The following is a 15,054-nucleotide window of genomic DNA, read 5'->3' as shown; positions in this document are numbered from 1 at the left end:
ATACCCTAAGATTTTCCAGCTCTATACCACAGGGACCGCTTAAATGTCTATGAGTTTTCCATTTTCGATTTATTGGGAAAAAGGTGAATCTTCACAAAAATCAGGGTTTTGCTGAAAATTACACAGAATAAAATTTCATGCAATAGGTACGAGTATATACGTTAATATGTATGTAATCAAAAAATAAATAATCCATCGTAGTATTTTAATGTTTCATGGATTTCTTTTTCCGATGACCTGTGGCATACTAACCTATAAAATAAATGCGCTATAAATTTACGAATGTATGTACGTGCACAAAGAATGCAGTTTATGTAATTTTCTAGATGTAATAAAATGCATTCACTGCAATTCACTAATCAACATTATGTTATTCAGCTTTTTTTCTTAGCAGTTCCATTACAACAATTCATTTTGCTTAATGATTATATGCAACATAATAAATTCCCAAACAAAGCAATGCAACAATGTTGTTATTGGTGTTGTATGCTTGTTAAAATAAAATGTGTAATAAATCAAACTAAAAGACGGAAAGTTTGTTCATAATTCACTATTATTGTGGTTATACAAATAACAAATTTAGTAGGAAATACGCAGACCGCGGAGGCTAGGTGTGGTCGAAGAGGAAGAGAGTGGTAAGTGCATGAAAAACGCTATACATTCGTTTGGAGGCATCTACTATAAGGCAAAATAATTGAAATGAACAGCTACGGGCAGGTGGGTGTGTGGATGTATGTGTTTGCTGCTTTGGATGTGGTGGTACCATGGATTGTAATGTTTCAACAATTTAAAGTTCTTCAATGCCAATTTTACAATTAAATGACGTGAAAACCGATAAATTATGCTGCTATCGCTGAGATAACCCAAGAGCTTTCACACACTTTTCACTGAGCGTTTATTTAATTTTATTAAATAATTTTCGTGCAAATGAAATGAGATAGAGAAAAGTAAAATAAAATATGAAGTCAGTTTCTTATTATTGCAGCACCTCGTGTAAACCCACCGGCACAACAATAACAAATTATAATTTTGATTACAAGTAACTAAATATATCAACCGAAAAAAAAAACAAATCAAATAATATTGAATGGGTAACCCGTATGTAGAAAAATAGTAGTAGCACTATGAAAAAGTATCGCACAACACAAAAGGAAAAAATATAAATGCAAGCACAAGCAATGATCACATGCATACATACACGCATACTCGTCTATCTTACCCATTTCAACTCACTGTTGTAGTAAGCTGTTTTTGCAGTTGTTATTGTTATTATTCATTAATATTAATTTGAAGTATTAGCTGTTTGTTCGCCGCTAAGGTCGGTGGTTGCACGCACAATTTTAATGCACACAGTGATTATCATCCATATAAATAAATACGCGCTGGCATGCACCGGAGATAAGTGGCCGACTCTGCCATAAAAGGACTAGTTCGCTGCAGCTCATTTCATTACTACTTGCAAACTAGTCCAAAATAACGGAAAGTTGACAGTTGCCAAATAAGTTGACACATCTAAATATTATATAAGAAGATATGAGCACAAAATGAAAACCATCATGTCCGTCTATGCATTGAATGGGACTTGCAAACCCAGTAGACCCAAGCTCCTAATACAAATTCGATGAAATTTTTCGAACTCTAAGTAGATGTGTTCTATAAAAATTGTATTAGCTAGAAAAGGTCAACACATTTTGCGTTATAATGACGAGTGGACCAGCTTATTTGCACTAGCCGACTGGATTTTTCTTAAAAACGCTACAAAAAGTGCCGTTCCTTAATTTTATGGTAGATGATTTTTACTCTGTTAAAAAATGTAAACTTTTCAATTTTTTATACAATTTGTATTAATTTGAATCACTTTACATTGGCCTATCCTTATTCACTTTTCCAGCATAAGTTTTTATGGTTTCAGTTCTTATAGTGAATAGAATCGTCACTGGATTTTCGGCTGCACATCAATCTTCAGAGGTAACATACCAGAAAGTAAGACGATGTTCCCATAACAGTCGGTTCTACGTTACCGGAACGACCCGGATTTATATCCGGCCAAGGACTGTCACTTCAGCAGCATTCCCCATATATGTATGAGGAATGTTTATGCTGCTACAACAACAACAACGATGTTAAACTACAGCTCCGTGGTGGCCAAGTGGCATCACTAAAGCAAATGATTACACAATCATAGAACTTACGATTTTTATGGACAGTGTCACACGAGACCAGAAAAATTTCCTGAACAAAGTTAAATAGTTAAAATTGCGTTTCCAGCATTCAGTTTAAAAAACACAAAAATGGGCAAATAATGCCACAGCTCCAAAATTCAAACTATCATGTGAAATATCGCAGTGAATATGGCCACCCAAATTAAAATGCGCTTCGGCCTAAACTTCGTTTTCATAAATACACTATTTGAGTATGCAGCAACCGAGTTGGAAGTTAGTTTTAAAATATGAAAACCAATCCTGTATGAGTTACATCAATACTCTACCATATCAACGATCGTGATCAGAAACTCCTAGTATGCGCCAATTTGAAGTTTATGCAGTCTCGGCGAACTATTTCGTTTAAATCTTTCGTGTTTGAAGTTATTCAAGGTGTTGTGGATTGCCCCTCTCTACTGAACCGAATTTATCTTAATACCCCATCTAGAGCGCTTCGTAATTTAGACGTTTTCCATATTGACCTTATAAGAATTTTGTTTGCAAGGAATGCACGTGAGAGCTCTGATCGAATTTAAAAATACAATATTTATAAATCTATTGTGAATTAATTTGTTTCTTCTTCATTATGCATATAAATAATTAGATTTAGTATGGTTTGTTATATTTTATCTTCCGGATTAACATTATTATGATGTTATTTGTTAGAACATCTCTATTAGTCAGTAAAACAATTTGTTTTTGTTGACTAAATTTTTCGAAATTAGCTCAAACTAAATACAAATCCTGTCGTTATACACAAATAGGCAATTAAAACATTGACTGGGTATATAGCGCGGTCTGGAAGTGTAACAAATGGCCCTACTACCGCACTAGTCTGACACATCCAATAAGGATTGATGGTGATATACAAAATTATACTTGTACGAGTGTATACCTACAACAAAGTCTTTTTAAAAAATTTCCGCCGGTTATATCTACTATACCTATGTATTTTTAAATTTTTGTATTTATTAGTAATATTTAATTGCCATCGCATCGCATATTTGCATTTTAATCAGCCATCGAGCAGGAAATAGTTGCCGCTTGAGTGTAATGCGAAATACATAAATTGTGCGGCGACACGCATATTTCGAAATTTGCATTACAAATCACGAATTTAGACGCCATTAGCGAAACTCTAAGATAATGGCGACAATATGCACAAGAGGGACTTAAGAAAAGATCAAAAAATCATGCACGAAATGCTTCTGAAAAACAAAAAATGTATTCAATCACTAATAGTTTTTTAAGAGTATCCAGGAGATAAATAGAAGGAGTTCATTTTATTACATATTTGTCGGTTTTATAGCCTTCTAAAGCATTGATTTTATTTGTGTGACGTTACGCGAATAAAATCTCCAACCTCTTATTATAAAATGTATAAGTATAATGCCTCTGTTCACCAGCAGATAGCACGCCAAGTGAGAGTATTTTTTGACCTTTAAAAACTTTACAAAGCAAAGAAATTCTCAAACTTAAATTGCGTGCCCGGAGTTCAGGGGCCCATATTTTTCTTTATTTCTTCAATTTAAGCGGATCATTGCATTATTTTGCATGACTTTGGAAATCATATTTCTACACAGAATTCTAGTGCAGGTGTCTATTGGTCGATCGACCTTCAATATGTTTTACGATACTTTTGTCTCCCAAAGCATAATAAAGTTTTCGTTATGTGAAAATAATAGATGTCTTTAAAAACTAGAGGGCCCAAAATACATATTTATTCTTCTCCAGAAGATAGTTTGCATTTATGAGGAGAGGAACAAAAATGCTTCTGCAAATCATAAAACTTTTATTATCGGGACGACACAACATATCAGCGAAAACAAATTTTTTTTCACTACATTAAGATATAATTTAAAAAGTGTCTAATGATATTTTGAGATTTATACAATGCTGAAAATTATGATATTATTTTTTGAGGTGAAATATATTTGGTTCTTTTTGGTATTTCCATAATTTTTTTTAATTTTTTTATGATGAAATATAAAAATATGATTCGAAAAAAAAATATAATTTTTTATTAAAAATTATTGGGGAAAAATTTTTACGTAATTTTTGAAAAGACACGCCAACTCCTCCAATTTTGTTTTTTGTTTGTAATTTTTTCAATAATAGCATAGACTTTGCTCAGTAATTCCTGGACGAAGTTTCGTAATGGCACTTCCATAACTTTTCGAGATACATGCAAATACGCGAAATTTGACATCCGTAAATCATCTTAGTCAGATTAAACTGAAGGCTTATGCTAAGTGAAGGTTACAACGAAATTCGCTCTGCAACCTTTTCATTTCTTTACTACCCTGCAAACTAAACAACTACAGTACAATCGTGATAGTCCGACATTTCTTAATCCGACACGTTCGGTAATCCGACAACCTCATAACGTCTATGGATGCAATTGGCATTAACTTATTTTGATCAGCCGTAGCAGAGCAGCAGAGGGGGATTGTGTTTTGTTTCCCGGTCACAACGTATTTGTCATTAAATTTGAACGACGCCTGTTCTATCGCGATTTCTGACGGTGTTGATGTGATTTGTTTCTGTCTTTTCGTGTCGTCATTTTAGTTTGGATTTGGTTTTACTTAGTGATGGCATCGACGTCAAACAAACGTAAACAACACTTATGCTGGATGATAAATGGGCCATAATTCAGCGATACGAGCGTGGTGAAACACCTCTTTACCTAAGTGGGATCTACGGAGTCGGGCGAGCTACTATATATGACATAGTGAAGCGCAAAGATAAAATTGAAAAGATCATAAAATCTGTCGTAAGCCAATCGGGAAATCGAATTAACATTGATTAAATGGAACCTTCGGTAGTCCGGAATATTTGATAATCCGACAATGAGTCGGTCCCGTATGTGTCGGACTATCACGATTGGACTGTATAACTTTCTCCCTATTGCAAGGGCTCTTACTGAGTTAAACAGTATCTCCAGACTACTATGCCAGATTTTACTATTACATGATTCCTTTTCCTTTCAAGAATTCCGTACCAACTCTCTTTTGTTCTAGATGTACGAATTACTCTTAAGTAAATATTGTATCGGGTCTGTAAGGCTCTTGTAATCATAAATTAACTAAATCAAAGGAAAATAGTACAATGAAAGAGTGAAATTGACTACTCTAAAATCTCAACAAGAACATACCAGTAATGCTTCTTTACTAAAATTTTTCACTTCAAATGAGAACAGAACCCCTCGAGGGGTTTGACCACTATGCTGATGCTTCTGCTTGCAATTTTTTTGGTTGATGCTCTAAAAAGGCAGTTATTTGACGTTTTATTTCGAACAAGAAGAAAATTTTATGTTAACGTGCGCGTAGCTTTCGACAACTTTACGAGAGTGTTTTCTACTTACTCAGAAACCAAAGGTACATGGCTAAATTTAGAGTTTCCTTATAAAATTATATTTAATTTACAATATTAGTTGTTTACTACATTGATATTTTAATTAGAACTCAAAATTGTAACTTTGGCTTCAAAGGCAAAACATGAAATTTCAATTGGTCGCTACTTGCAGAAAGCTCTAACGCAATTTATTAAAATACCTAATATGTTGCCCATTAATTTAACACTTTACTGAAAAGAATACAGTAAAATATCCATTGAGAAGCAAATTCCAGGAAACTCATTAGTAAGCAACAAATGCTCACAACCATTGCCGGAGATGTCAGTTAAAATCGCGATAAATTTAATAAAAAGAACAACGGTAGGTAGGTATTTATGTATCTGTAGTGTTGTTCAGAATGACAAAAGCCGCAAATTCACTCCCGTCTATTATTTCAGTCAGTATGGAGTCATAGGAAAAAACACGAAATGCAAATTAAATCATTATCGATTCACTTAAAACGATTGAAAGAAATTAAAACGTGATTCAATCATTGGTAAACATTTTACTTCACAGTTAGTTAAATAGAAATCTTTAAATGGACTAGGGCTTAATGGCGACCGCATGAAATGAAATGAAGTAAAAAAATTGAAATGAGAAATGAAGTAGAAAAAAATGAAATGAGAAATGAAGTAAGAAATACAAAATACATAAATTGATCAGGAAAATCGACAATCCAGGCAATTTCATTATTTATGGCGTTAGTCCATTTACAAACAACTCCATGCATACTCGAGTTATGTATATAGTAAAAGCAAATATGTTTTGTGTATTTACACTATTTGTTTGTACCCGCTAATGACGAGCATGTCCCATGCATACTTAACATGGTTTCGAATCAAAGCTAAGGTTTTTTATTGAGGTACGAAAAATGCAATACAAATTAGTTGGCAGTTTGTCAAATGCTAGTTACGTACCTATAGGAGTAAGCGTTCGAAGATCGCGAATTGGACGTGCAAAAAATTGTAAAGTAAAACTTAACTGAGGTTATTGTAGTACACTTACGTATAAAAGTACAGTATGTAAATTACAATAGCTAAATTTAGTTTACAAGCAAACAATGGATTCTTGTCCGGCCACTAAGTTGTTTGAATAGGTGGATCATTTGTTAAAAAACACATAATGCCCCTTCAATAACGTAGAAATAGTGGATAATAACGTTCTTTGTATATCATTAAAGTGTCGCTTATGTTTGGCAAATATTTTATTAGTGTATTATGAAATATTTATGAGCGACAGTAAACAATGTCAAGCGATGGAAGTAATTTTGACTTTGTCGTCAAAAAATTGGTTTACGTGTAGGATTGCGTATAATAAGAAGTTGAACAAATTTTGAAAGATTAAACAATTTTGAGATTTATTCTATGCTGAAATTCTTGGTATAATTGAAAAAGTTTCTGTTGTTTTTAATATTAAAAATTTTTTTGTTGACAAAATATACTTTTAAAAACTAGTTTTATTTATATAGAAACACTATTTTTGAGCACAAATCTTTGGAAAACATCTTTTTGTTCAAAATTTAAACATTTTTTTCCCCAAAATTCAGAAAAAATTGTTTGGGGCAAAATTTTTGAAAATTAAAAAAAAACAATGTTTTTTTATCAAAATTAAAAAAAAAATGACAATTTTGGTAATTTTTGAAAAACCTGTCCCTGAGATTTTGTTCTTGTATTTGGCTAATAGTTGAGACTGGATTGAATAAGCACGCAAGTTTCATAATGGGGTTACGGAGACCCCATTACGTTGAAATACGTACAGCAAATCAGTGCAAAATACTGCTCTAACGAGGTGCTAGCATACAACTGTATGCACCATGTACTTGTTGCGACGCTAGAGTAGACTAATATACGGTTATGCGTACTTGGGGGTTGTTTTTTAAAAATTACAAAAGAAAAAAAAATTCCCCAATTTGTTGTAGCTCGTTTCAATTTAGTGTGCAATATATGTCATTTAAGAAATTATCGGCAAATAATTCTTTAATAATAATACTTTGAAAAATAATTAGTTATGGGTCAAGAACTCCAGTTGGAAACAGACATATAGCTGGAATCGTAGCTGTGTATTATCTACGGATGAGTGAAATGCCTTAATATGTATTAACAGAATAACCTGGGAGGAAAATGGGCAGAGTTCGGACAGTTAGTCTCAGCTTAGCTATTTTATTCAGACGCATGCTGTGAAGAACAGCTGGGTTACCATCTTCAAGCGCACGGCGAGTCCATAAATTGTTTTAAGGGGGGGGGGTAGGGTCACAAAATCGAAATTTTTTTTCTTCACTCATCTTGTAGTAAATCATTTCAAGAATGTTGTGTCAAAATTTTAAGTGGATCGGAGCAGAACTCTCAAAGTTATAGCCTTTGTAGGCACTCTACCTCGAATGCGGAGCATCGATAATTTCTCAGAGTCATTTTTTCAAACGCGTTTTTCCCGAAACGACTTCTTAAAAGTCGGTGCCAATCACAACTCCGAAACTATTCAACCGATTCTTTTCAAATTTGGCACACGTTTTCTAAATCAAAAATACCTCCCCCCTACACTGTTTTTTTTTATTTTTTTTTTTTTTAAGGTTGTTTTTCACTTACAAATATGGCGAAATTTTTCGCCAAAAATGCTCGTTTTACGTTTTTTTGCCACCAAAACTACAAAAATGAAAAAAAAAAGTTTTTATTAATGTAGGGGGGAGCATTACGTCATACTTTAACTGAAAAATTCGACTTTTTTAGTTTCAGATGATTCTACGACGAATGCCGATTGGCACCGCAGAGCACCTCTCGAAAAACATATCTCCAAAAAAACTCTGTCATGGGCTTATTTGTCAATATTTTATTATTAATATTTTTTAAAAACTTATTGAAAAGATGTACAATAACATGCAACTGATTTTATTAAAGTATCTTAAGCCATATTTCTGTAAAAAATTCAAAAAAAAGGTGTTTTTTTTTTAGCGCGAAACCCTACCCCCTTAAGAATCTGTTCGGAATTATAGTCATTGTGATAGGTGAATGAAGTATGGTCGATGGCATGGAAAACGAAACATCTATAAGTAATCTGGGAGGAGGTACTAGCAGTTCTTAGAAATACGGCCAAACGGCTTACTCCTGCCGTAGGTATGTCTTTGTTCCACTTAAGATTGAGAAACTTTAGATCGAAAAGGAAAAGTAAAGTTTTAGCTGTTTTGCTGCCTTTCGATAGGTCTGTTCATATGAAATTTTACATGTCACATAGCGGCTGTATTTTCATAATCTAGCTTGCAACACTTTTAATCTTTTTACTACGAGTATTACTCATTTGTTTTCAAGGCATTAAAAAACGCAATTACATATTTCTTATTTTATATATTATCCAATGTATACTTTTTGTTTTATACTTTTCAATTTCATTTATCATTCCACATCCGTGCTCAAATAATATGAAACTTCACCATGCACACATTTTTCACTGCCGCTTTGAAAATTCTCACGGTCAAAACTGTCAACATAAACAAAAACCTCTAAGCTATATACAAAACTATTGTAATCCCATGAAAATCACTGCTTTATATGTTCATTACGATTATGGTTTCTAACAAAAAAAATGTTTGGGTTAAAATAATCTAGTAAAACCCAGCACGTGTGTGTTTGGTTGTTGAAATATGTAGGCTTACATTTCATGACTCTTCACATATACTTATTTCTAAAACATACAAACACATCTGGATGCATTTTGAATTTAAAACTTTTGCTTTTGGACAAGCTGTCTGAAAGTGAGTGATATGCTCGTACTGTAATTGAGTGGCTTCACGTTCAAAAAACACGGACGGCACACATGCGTACATACATATGTATGTATACCGAAGAACATTATCTTCTTTTACGTTTATAGAAAAGAAAAACATTTTTTTTTATATTTTTATTTATAAAGTGGTAGCTGCACTCCCGCTAAAGCGATGTTGAACTGGCGATAACAGCCAATAATTTACCTGAATAACCGACAGGTATGCATGGAAAAGCGTACACATACATATGTAAAACCTTTCTAACACATGTAAACAGGCATGTCTGCATCTGAACTTGGAGAATAACAGTTTCACAGACCATCCATCTACATACACGCAAGATATGCAAATAAAGTAACTTATAGTGTTCTCTGATTTCTCTTTTTTTTCTGCGCTGCTGTTTGTTTGGTGGTGCTTAGTTATCTACAAAGGAAGTTGATGAAATAGATGCATTGCATTTTAAATAGCATTGTAGAGCGTTGAGAAGGGGGAGTAGTTGAAACGCGACAACTATCAATTGGAGAAAGCGCTGCGATTGCATATACATTTTTATGGATGTGAAAGAAAATCAATTAAAGATTGAAGCTATAATTAGTGTTGATTGCTGATAATGTCATGCAACGTTATAAATATTAATGGTTTCGAGTAATACAGTTTTTGACTGAGATTTATTGATTTGTTTGATGGAGACAAAATTGTTACAGATATTTTATGTGTTCCAATTATGGGCGGATGCTTTTAGTTTAATGCCCACGTTCTGTTGATAAATGAAAATATTTGAATGAAAAATGATGACTGGAGTAAAAGTAGGATAAAAACAAAAACACAGAAACACCCAGAATTAGATTTTGCTTTTCTTGAAAAATCGATGAATCGATGGAAATGCTATATAAAATAAATATGAATATACTGTTTACTTGGAAAGAAAGAATTAGCAATGCAAAATATATCCCCGCAAAGTTGCGCTGTGGATGAGATATTTAAAAAAATGTATCGACTGTTTTTTAGGAGCTTGAGCATTTGAAATTATCATGCAAAACAGAAATATTATTCGAATGCTTGTTTTTACTATAATCTTGTAGATAATTTCATGGCATTTTTTTAATATCATATCCGGAATATTCGGCTACGAGTTACAAATTTTGACTACTTTTTTTTAATACTCATAAGCCTGGCCGTAAGGCGTCAATGGGTGCTTGAGTATTGCAATAAATCGATTGTTAAGTGCGCTGTGTGGCAAGTTGCGCCGTCTTGTTGGAACCAAATATCGTCGATGTTTAACTGATTAATTTTTGGAAACCAAAATTCAGTCAATATAGCTCGATAGCGCTCGCCATTTACCCTAACGACAGCTCCTATCTCATTTCGGAAGAATGAAGGACCGTTGATGTCGCAAATGCTCTAGGAACTTCGCGAACAGATTTTTTTTTCAAAGTAAAGTTTTTTAAATACGATTCTTAAACTATAACCACATCTTCTGGTTTGGAAGTTCTTTAGATGAATAAATATTTTTTTGCTTTTAAAATTAAATGCTTCGAAAAGTACTTTTATCGATAAGTTGTGATAGGGACCTCTATAGACAGTGGGATATTTAAACAAAAATAAAATAATACTCGTTATTTAATAAAATGTTAAATATTTCAAACTTTACATTTAACGAATTTTTATTAATGAAAGGAAATTTTCTTCCGCACATACCGAACTTCATCGAGCCTAAAAAATCATCAAGGCTCGTTAAGCAGATCAGCAAGATTTGCTCAATATTCAAATTTACTAAGGCAATCAATAACACTAGTTTACGAATTTTCACATTCAAAAATGGTCCTCGACCAAAAAGCGTTTTTTAAACTAATTTGAGGTCGCTGAAACCAAAAATTAGTTTTATTTTTTTTTTCAAAGAACGGTTTCCGAGATATTCCCAAAAAACCTGTTTTTTGGGCAATAGTGCAGTTATTACCTGCAATCTCGAAAACAGTGCGCGCCGTTTCTTTGAAGTGCATAAATTTCGAAAGGCACACATATAACCTACATGGCAATATATAATTCGTGTCAATGGAAGTCGTAGTTTTCGCAAAACAGCTGTTGAAAGTTAAAAAAAAGGCATTTTTGACGTTTTTTACTAAATTATCAAAGTTTATTAGCTTTTTTTGGAACAAAAATTTTTTTTATATCGAAATAAGATAGGTTTTCTGAAAGACAATTTTGTCACCTTTGTTTTAAGCCTAAGTTTGTCTGAATCGAAGAAAAATTTAAGAAGTTATGACCCATAAAGTCAACACGTGTGATTTTGCAGCTTTTGACTTGGCTATGTTTGATATAAGATCCCATGCAAATTAGCCATAATGGTCGCATTCAGACACAATAAATCTATTATTAACTGAAACAAGAAGATGAATGCCGTGACATACCGAAAATTCGAAATTGAAAGCGAAAATCCCGAAAATCACCTTAATACCTTACCTGCCTCGCTGGAATGGGTTAAAATTTGGAACCAAGGTACAGTGGACTTTTTTGCAGAGAACTCAAAATTGGGGGAACGGTTTGGTGGAGGTGTATTCTCACACACCATCAATCACTCCATAGATCTGAAATTTAGGCACCAATTTGTGGTAGAAGATAGTGGCCTTAACCAAACCTTGTTTAAACATTTTTCTTTTACTCCAATCTATTGTCACAAACGGAGGTTTAATAACAGATAATGGCCAAGTCCAAGATTCACATCAATCGCAATCAACACAGAAAGCCGCATCGCAATGGCATCAAACGCCCTATCCGCGAACGCCATGAATCAACGCTGGGCATGGATGTTAAGTTCCTAATCAAGTAGTGATATGCGCGTAAAGGTAACCTGTCCCATGCCAAAACCAACAAATGCTACGACGAGGGTGTGACCGCTCAGCCCGGCAAATTGAAGTTCTTCCAACAATAAATATCACAAAAATCTTAGCAAAGGAAATCGATGTATAATGGATTTGGGTAAAAGGTGGTAGAACTAAAATGTTACGCAAAATGCGCCATAGGAAATGGAATTTCGATATGTGGTTTGAAAAAAATTGACATATTTTGAAAAAGAGTAATATAGAAATGTCCCCTTTTTTGACCGTTTCCAAGCTCCACTTAAAATTTTGACACAGAAAGTCAATGCAAGCTCTACGGCAAGCATTTTTTGTTGTTTTCCTCCCTCGCAAAGGTGAAAAACATTTATTTACCTCATAAGCTGCCACATCCTCCTTGCCATATAGGGGTACTGGCGATGAATTACGCGGTGCAAACATTTTAAACGAAATGCGTTGAAAAACATTGAGCACTGAACTTTTTCAATGGAAAAAAGCTTATCTATCACCATCAACACAAAAACGAGTTAACTCAAAACACAACACTCAAAGCGTTGATTTCGACTTAATTGGCAGAATGCGAAATTCACGCAGAGATTGAAATATAAAAGTGGGCGTAATGGCACTGAACGGAAAAGAAATGTACGTATGATTAATTTCTGTATTACACTTTGGGAGCTAATTTTAAAGTTGTTGTATTAATTTTTTACTTTTCTGATGCTTTTTTCGTGCGGCTTGTTTTTATGCACATTTTTTTATATTTTCTTGACGGCCATAAATAATGTGCAAGTAAACGCCCACAAATTCACATAATTTTTATTTATTAATTTATGCTCTGACGGGCAGTTGATCGGGCGGTTGTTTTTCGTTTTAATTAAGGGCGTATGGCTTGCTTTTAAAGTTTTTTTAATTCGTTGAGTATTTTATTTTTATATAATTCAGATACTTGCTCAGTAAAGTAATTATTATTCACAAAGTGTGGCTGAGTTACCAAACTCTCAAATCGATTGCGTTACTGTGAAGCTGCGCAGCAGCTGACTAGAGTTTCGGTATGTTCGGTATTCGGTATTTGATTTTCGTTGTATTTTTTTAATGTTTTTATCATTGATTTGCACAGTCACTACTTCTATCTATTTGCACATACAAAGTTACTCGGAAAGTATTATTAATTCCGTATTTGCAAACGCGCTTGCTGCCGCGTTTACAAGTCAAGGTCGTTGGAGGCGCAATTGTTGCAGCGCTTGTTTAGAGGCATCGCGCACAATACTCTAAATTCACTATTTATCTATGAGTTATCGCACGGCAATGTTATTTCTTGTTCACATACATACACGCACACATAGAGCGAATAGGAGAAAAAGAAAAACTGGTACGCGTTTTCTAATTAAATTGCTAAACAACTATGAAATGCTGTTTCCCGCTTGGTAGCCAAAGTTAGAAATAGTAAAAACAATAACACTGCAGTAGTCAGGCAATACCTTTCGCTTTCGATGAATCGTAAAAATTCGTGATTGAAATTCGCGTACTTGTTTGAAGGCGCGTTTTTTTTTTTTTGTTATTTTTGAATTACGGCTTCAAAACGTTTTTCTTAGAAGTACTAGCAAAAGCACACTAAATTTTCACTGAATACTTTTAATAATTTAAATTTATTCTTTCAAATTCCTTCTTACTTTTCTCGTAATCGCACAAATTATTTGCAAATTAAATTTTTGTTAATTTTTATGCTTAATTTTGTTCCACGCTCGTTTCGCATCGCTTCATAGGTATTCTTTTTGAAACGCTTTATGACGCGGCTCAAATCAAACTGAATTGGCAGCGCAATACGCGTTCGTACAGCGCAAACTCATTCTCCCACTGTAAGTGTATACACACACACACAGAGTCGCGACGTTACTCAATCAGCCAGCAAAAGTGGCTAAGATGCAAAGCAAAAGGCAAAAAGCACTACTCAAACACAAAATTAACGACAAAATCCAAAGTCAAAGTATCTGTGCGCACTCTCAGATGTTGTTGGCTGCTCTACGCGCCGCGTTATGGTTGATTGAGCTTTTGAGTGTGCGCCGCCGATAAACGCACATAAAAATGCTACTCGCGCGTGGCGGTCAAATTTAAGCTCAAATGTTTGGCTTATGTGTCTACTTTCGTTAGCCAGTGTTTGACTGCCAAGGCGGCCTGATTGTGGCTGCTGCTTACGTCGCGTGAGCAAAAGTCAAAACGCTAAGGTGGAGGCGGCAAAATGCGGTGGCTGCGGCGTGCTCGGCGTCATCGCTTACAAAATGACTTGCTATTTTCTTGGTGCTTTACTTCCCATTTGCTGGTGTTGCTGGTGGTATTGGAAGGCCTTTCTTTCAATACGCTTTGAGTTGGTTTGGTGTTTAAGCGCAGCCCAGCGCGGCATAGAAAACAATTATTTGTAAAGCGACACCTCGTTTTTTACTTTCAGACAATTTCTTTAGTTTACAGTTAGCTCAGTTAGCAACTTATTTACTTACATAAGCATAAATAAGTCTGATATAAATTACTACGTGAAAATTATTTTTTGTGGTACAATTTTTAAGGTATCGATTTTTATGAAACTTTTGTATAACAAAAGACCCGAACTTACATGGAATGCGTAAGCGACTCTTAGTGCATTCCGTCGTAGCACCTGTGCTACGTGTCGTACGTTAGATGGTTTAGCTCCCGCCCAAATGGGAGCAGCATTGAGAGCAAGAGAGTCTACCGCCTTTGACAGGAGCGACTTCTTGCACTTTGTACACTCCCGATATTTGGCAGAATTCTTGTGAGCGCTACGTTTACTGCAGCTGCTTTGGAGCTCACAGTAGTTTACAGCTGAGTCGTGCATCAATCGAGACACCCAGGTACTTCGCA

At 34.4% G+C, this 15,054-nt stretch overlaps 1 protein-coding gene across 3 annotated transcripts in view; it reads right to left on the bottom strand.

The window, feature by feature from the left end:
• LOC128865090 (mitogen-activated protein kinase-binding protein 1) overlaps positions 1–13,722 on the bottom strand; it is a 63,737-nt gene extending 50,015 nt beyond the window's left edge. The window contains exon 1 of one of the 3 annotated variants that reach the window (XM_054105046.1): positions 12,559–13,722. In XM_054105046.1, the coding sequence (XP_053961021.1) occupies positions 12,559–12,624 (66 nt within the window). In that variant the 5' untranslated portion in view covers positions 12,625–13,722. The remainder of the gene's footprint in view (positions 1–12,558) is intronic. The other 2 variants (XM_054105045.1, XM_054105044.1) reach the window with 2 other exon arrangements.
• Positions 13,723–15,054: the final 1,332 nt, after the last annotated feature.

Source organism: Anastrepha ludens, chromosome 5 (assembly GCF_028408465.1).
Source record: "Anastrepha ludens isolate Willacy chromosome 5, idAnaLude1.1, whole genome shotgun sequence".
NCBI classification, from domain to species: Eukaryota; Metazoa; Arthropoda; class Insecta; order Diptera; family Tephritidae; genus Anastrepha; species Anastrepha ludens.
The sequence above is the reverse complement of the archived record's forward strand: the minus strand, read 5'-3'. Positions and strand labels throughout refer to the sequence as shown.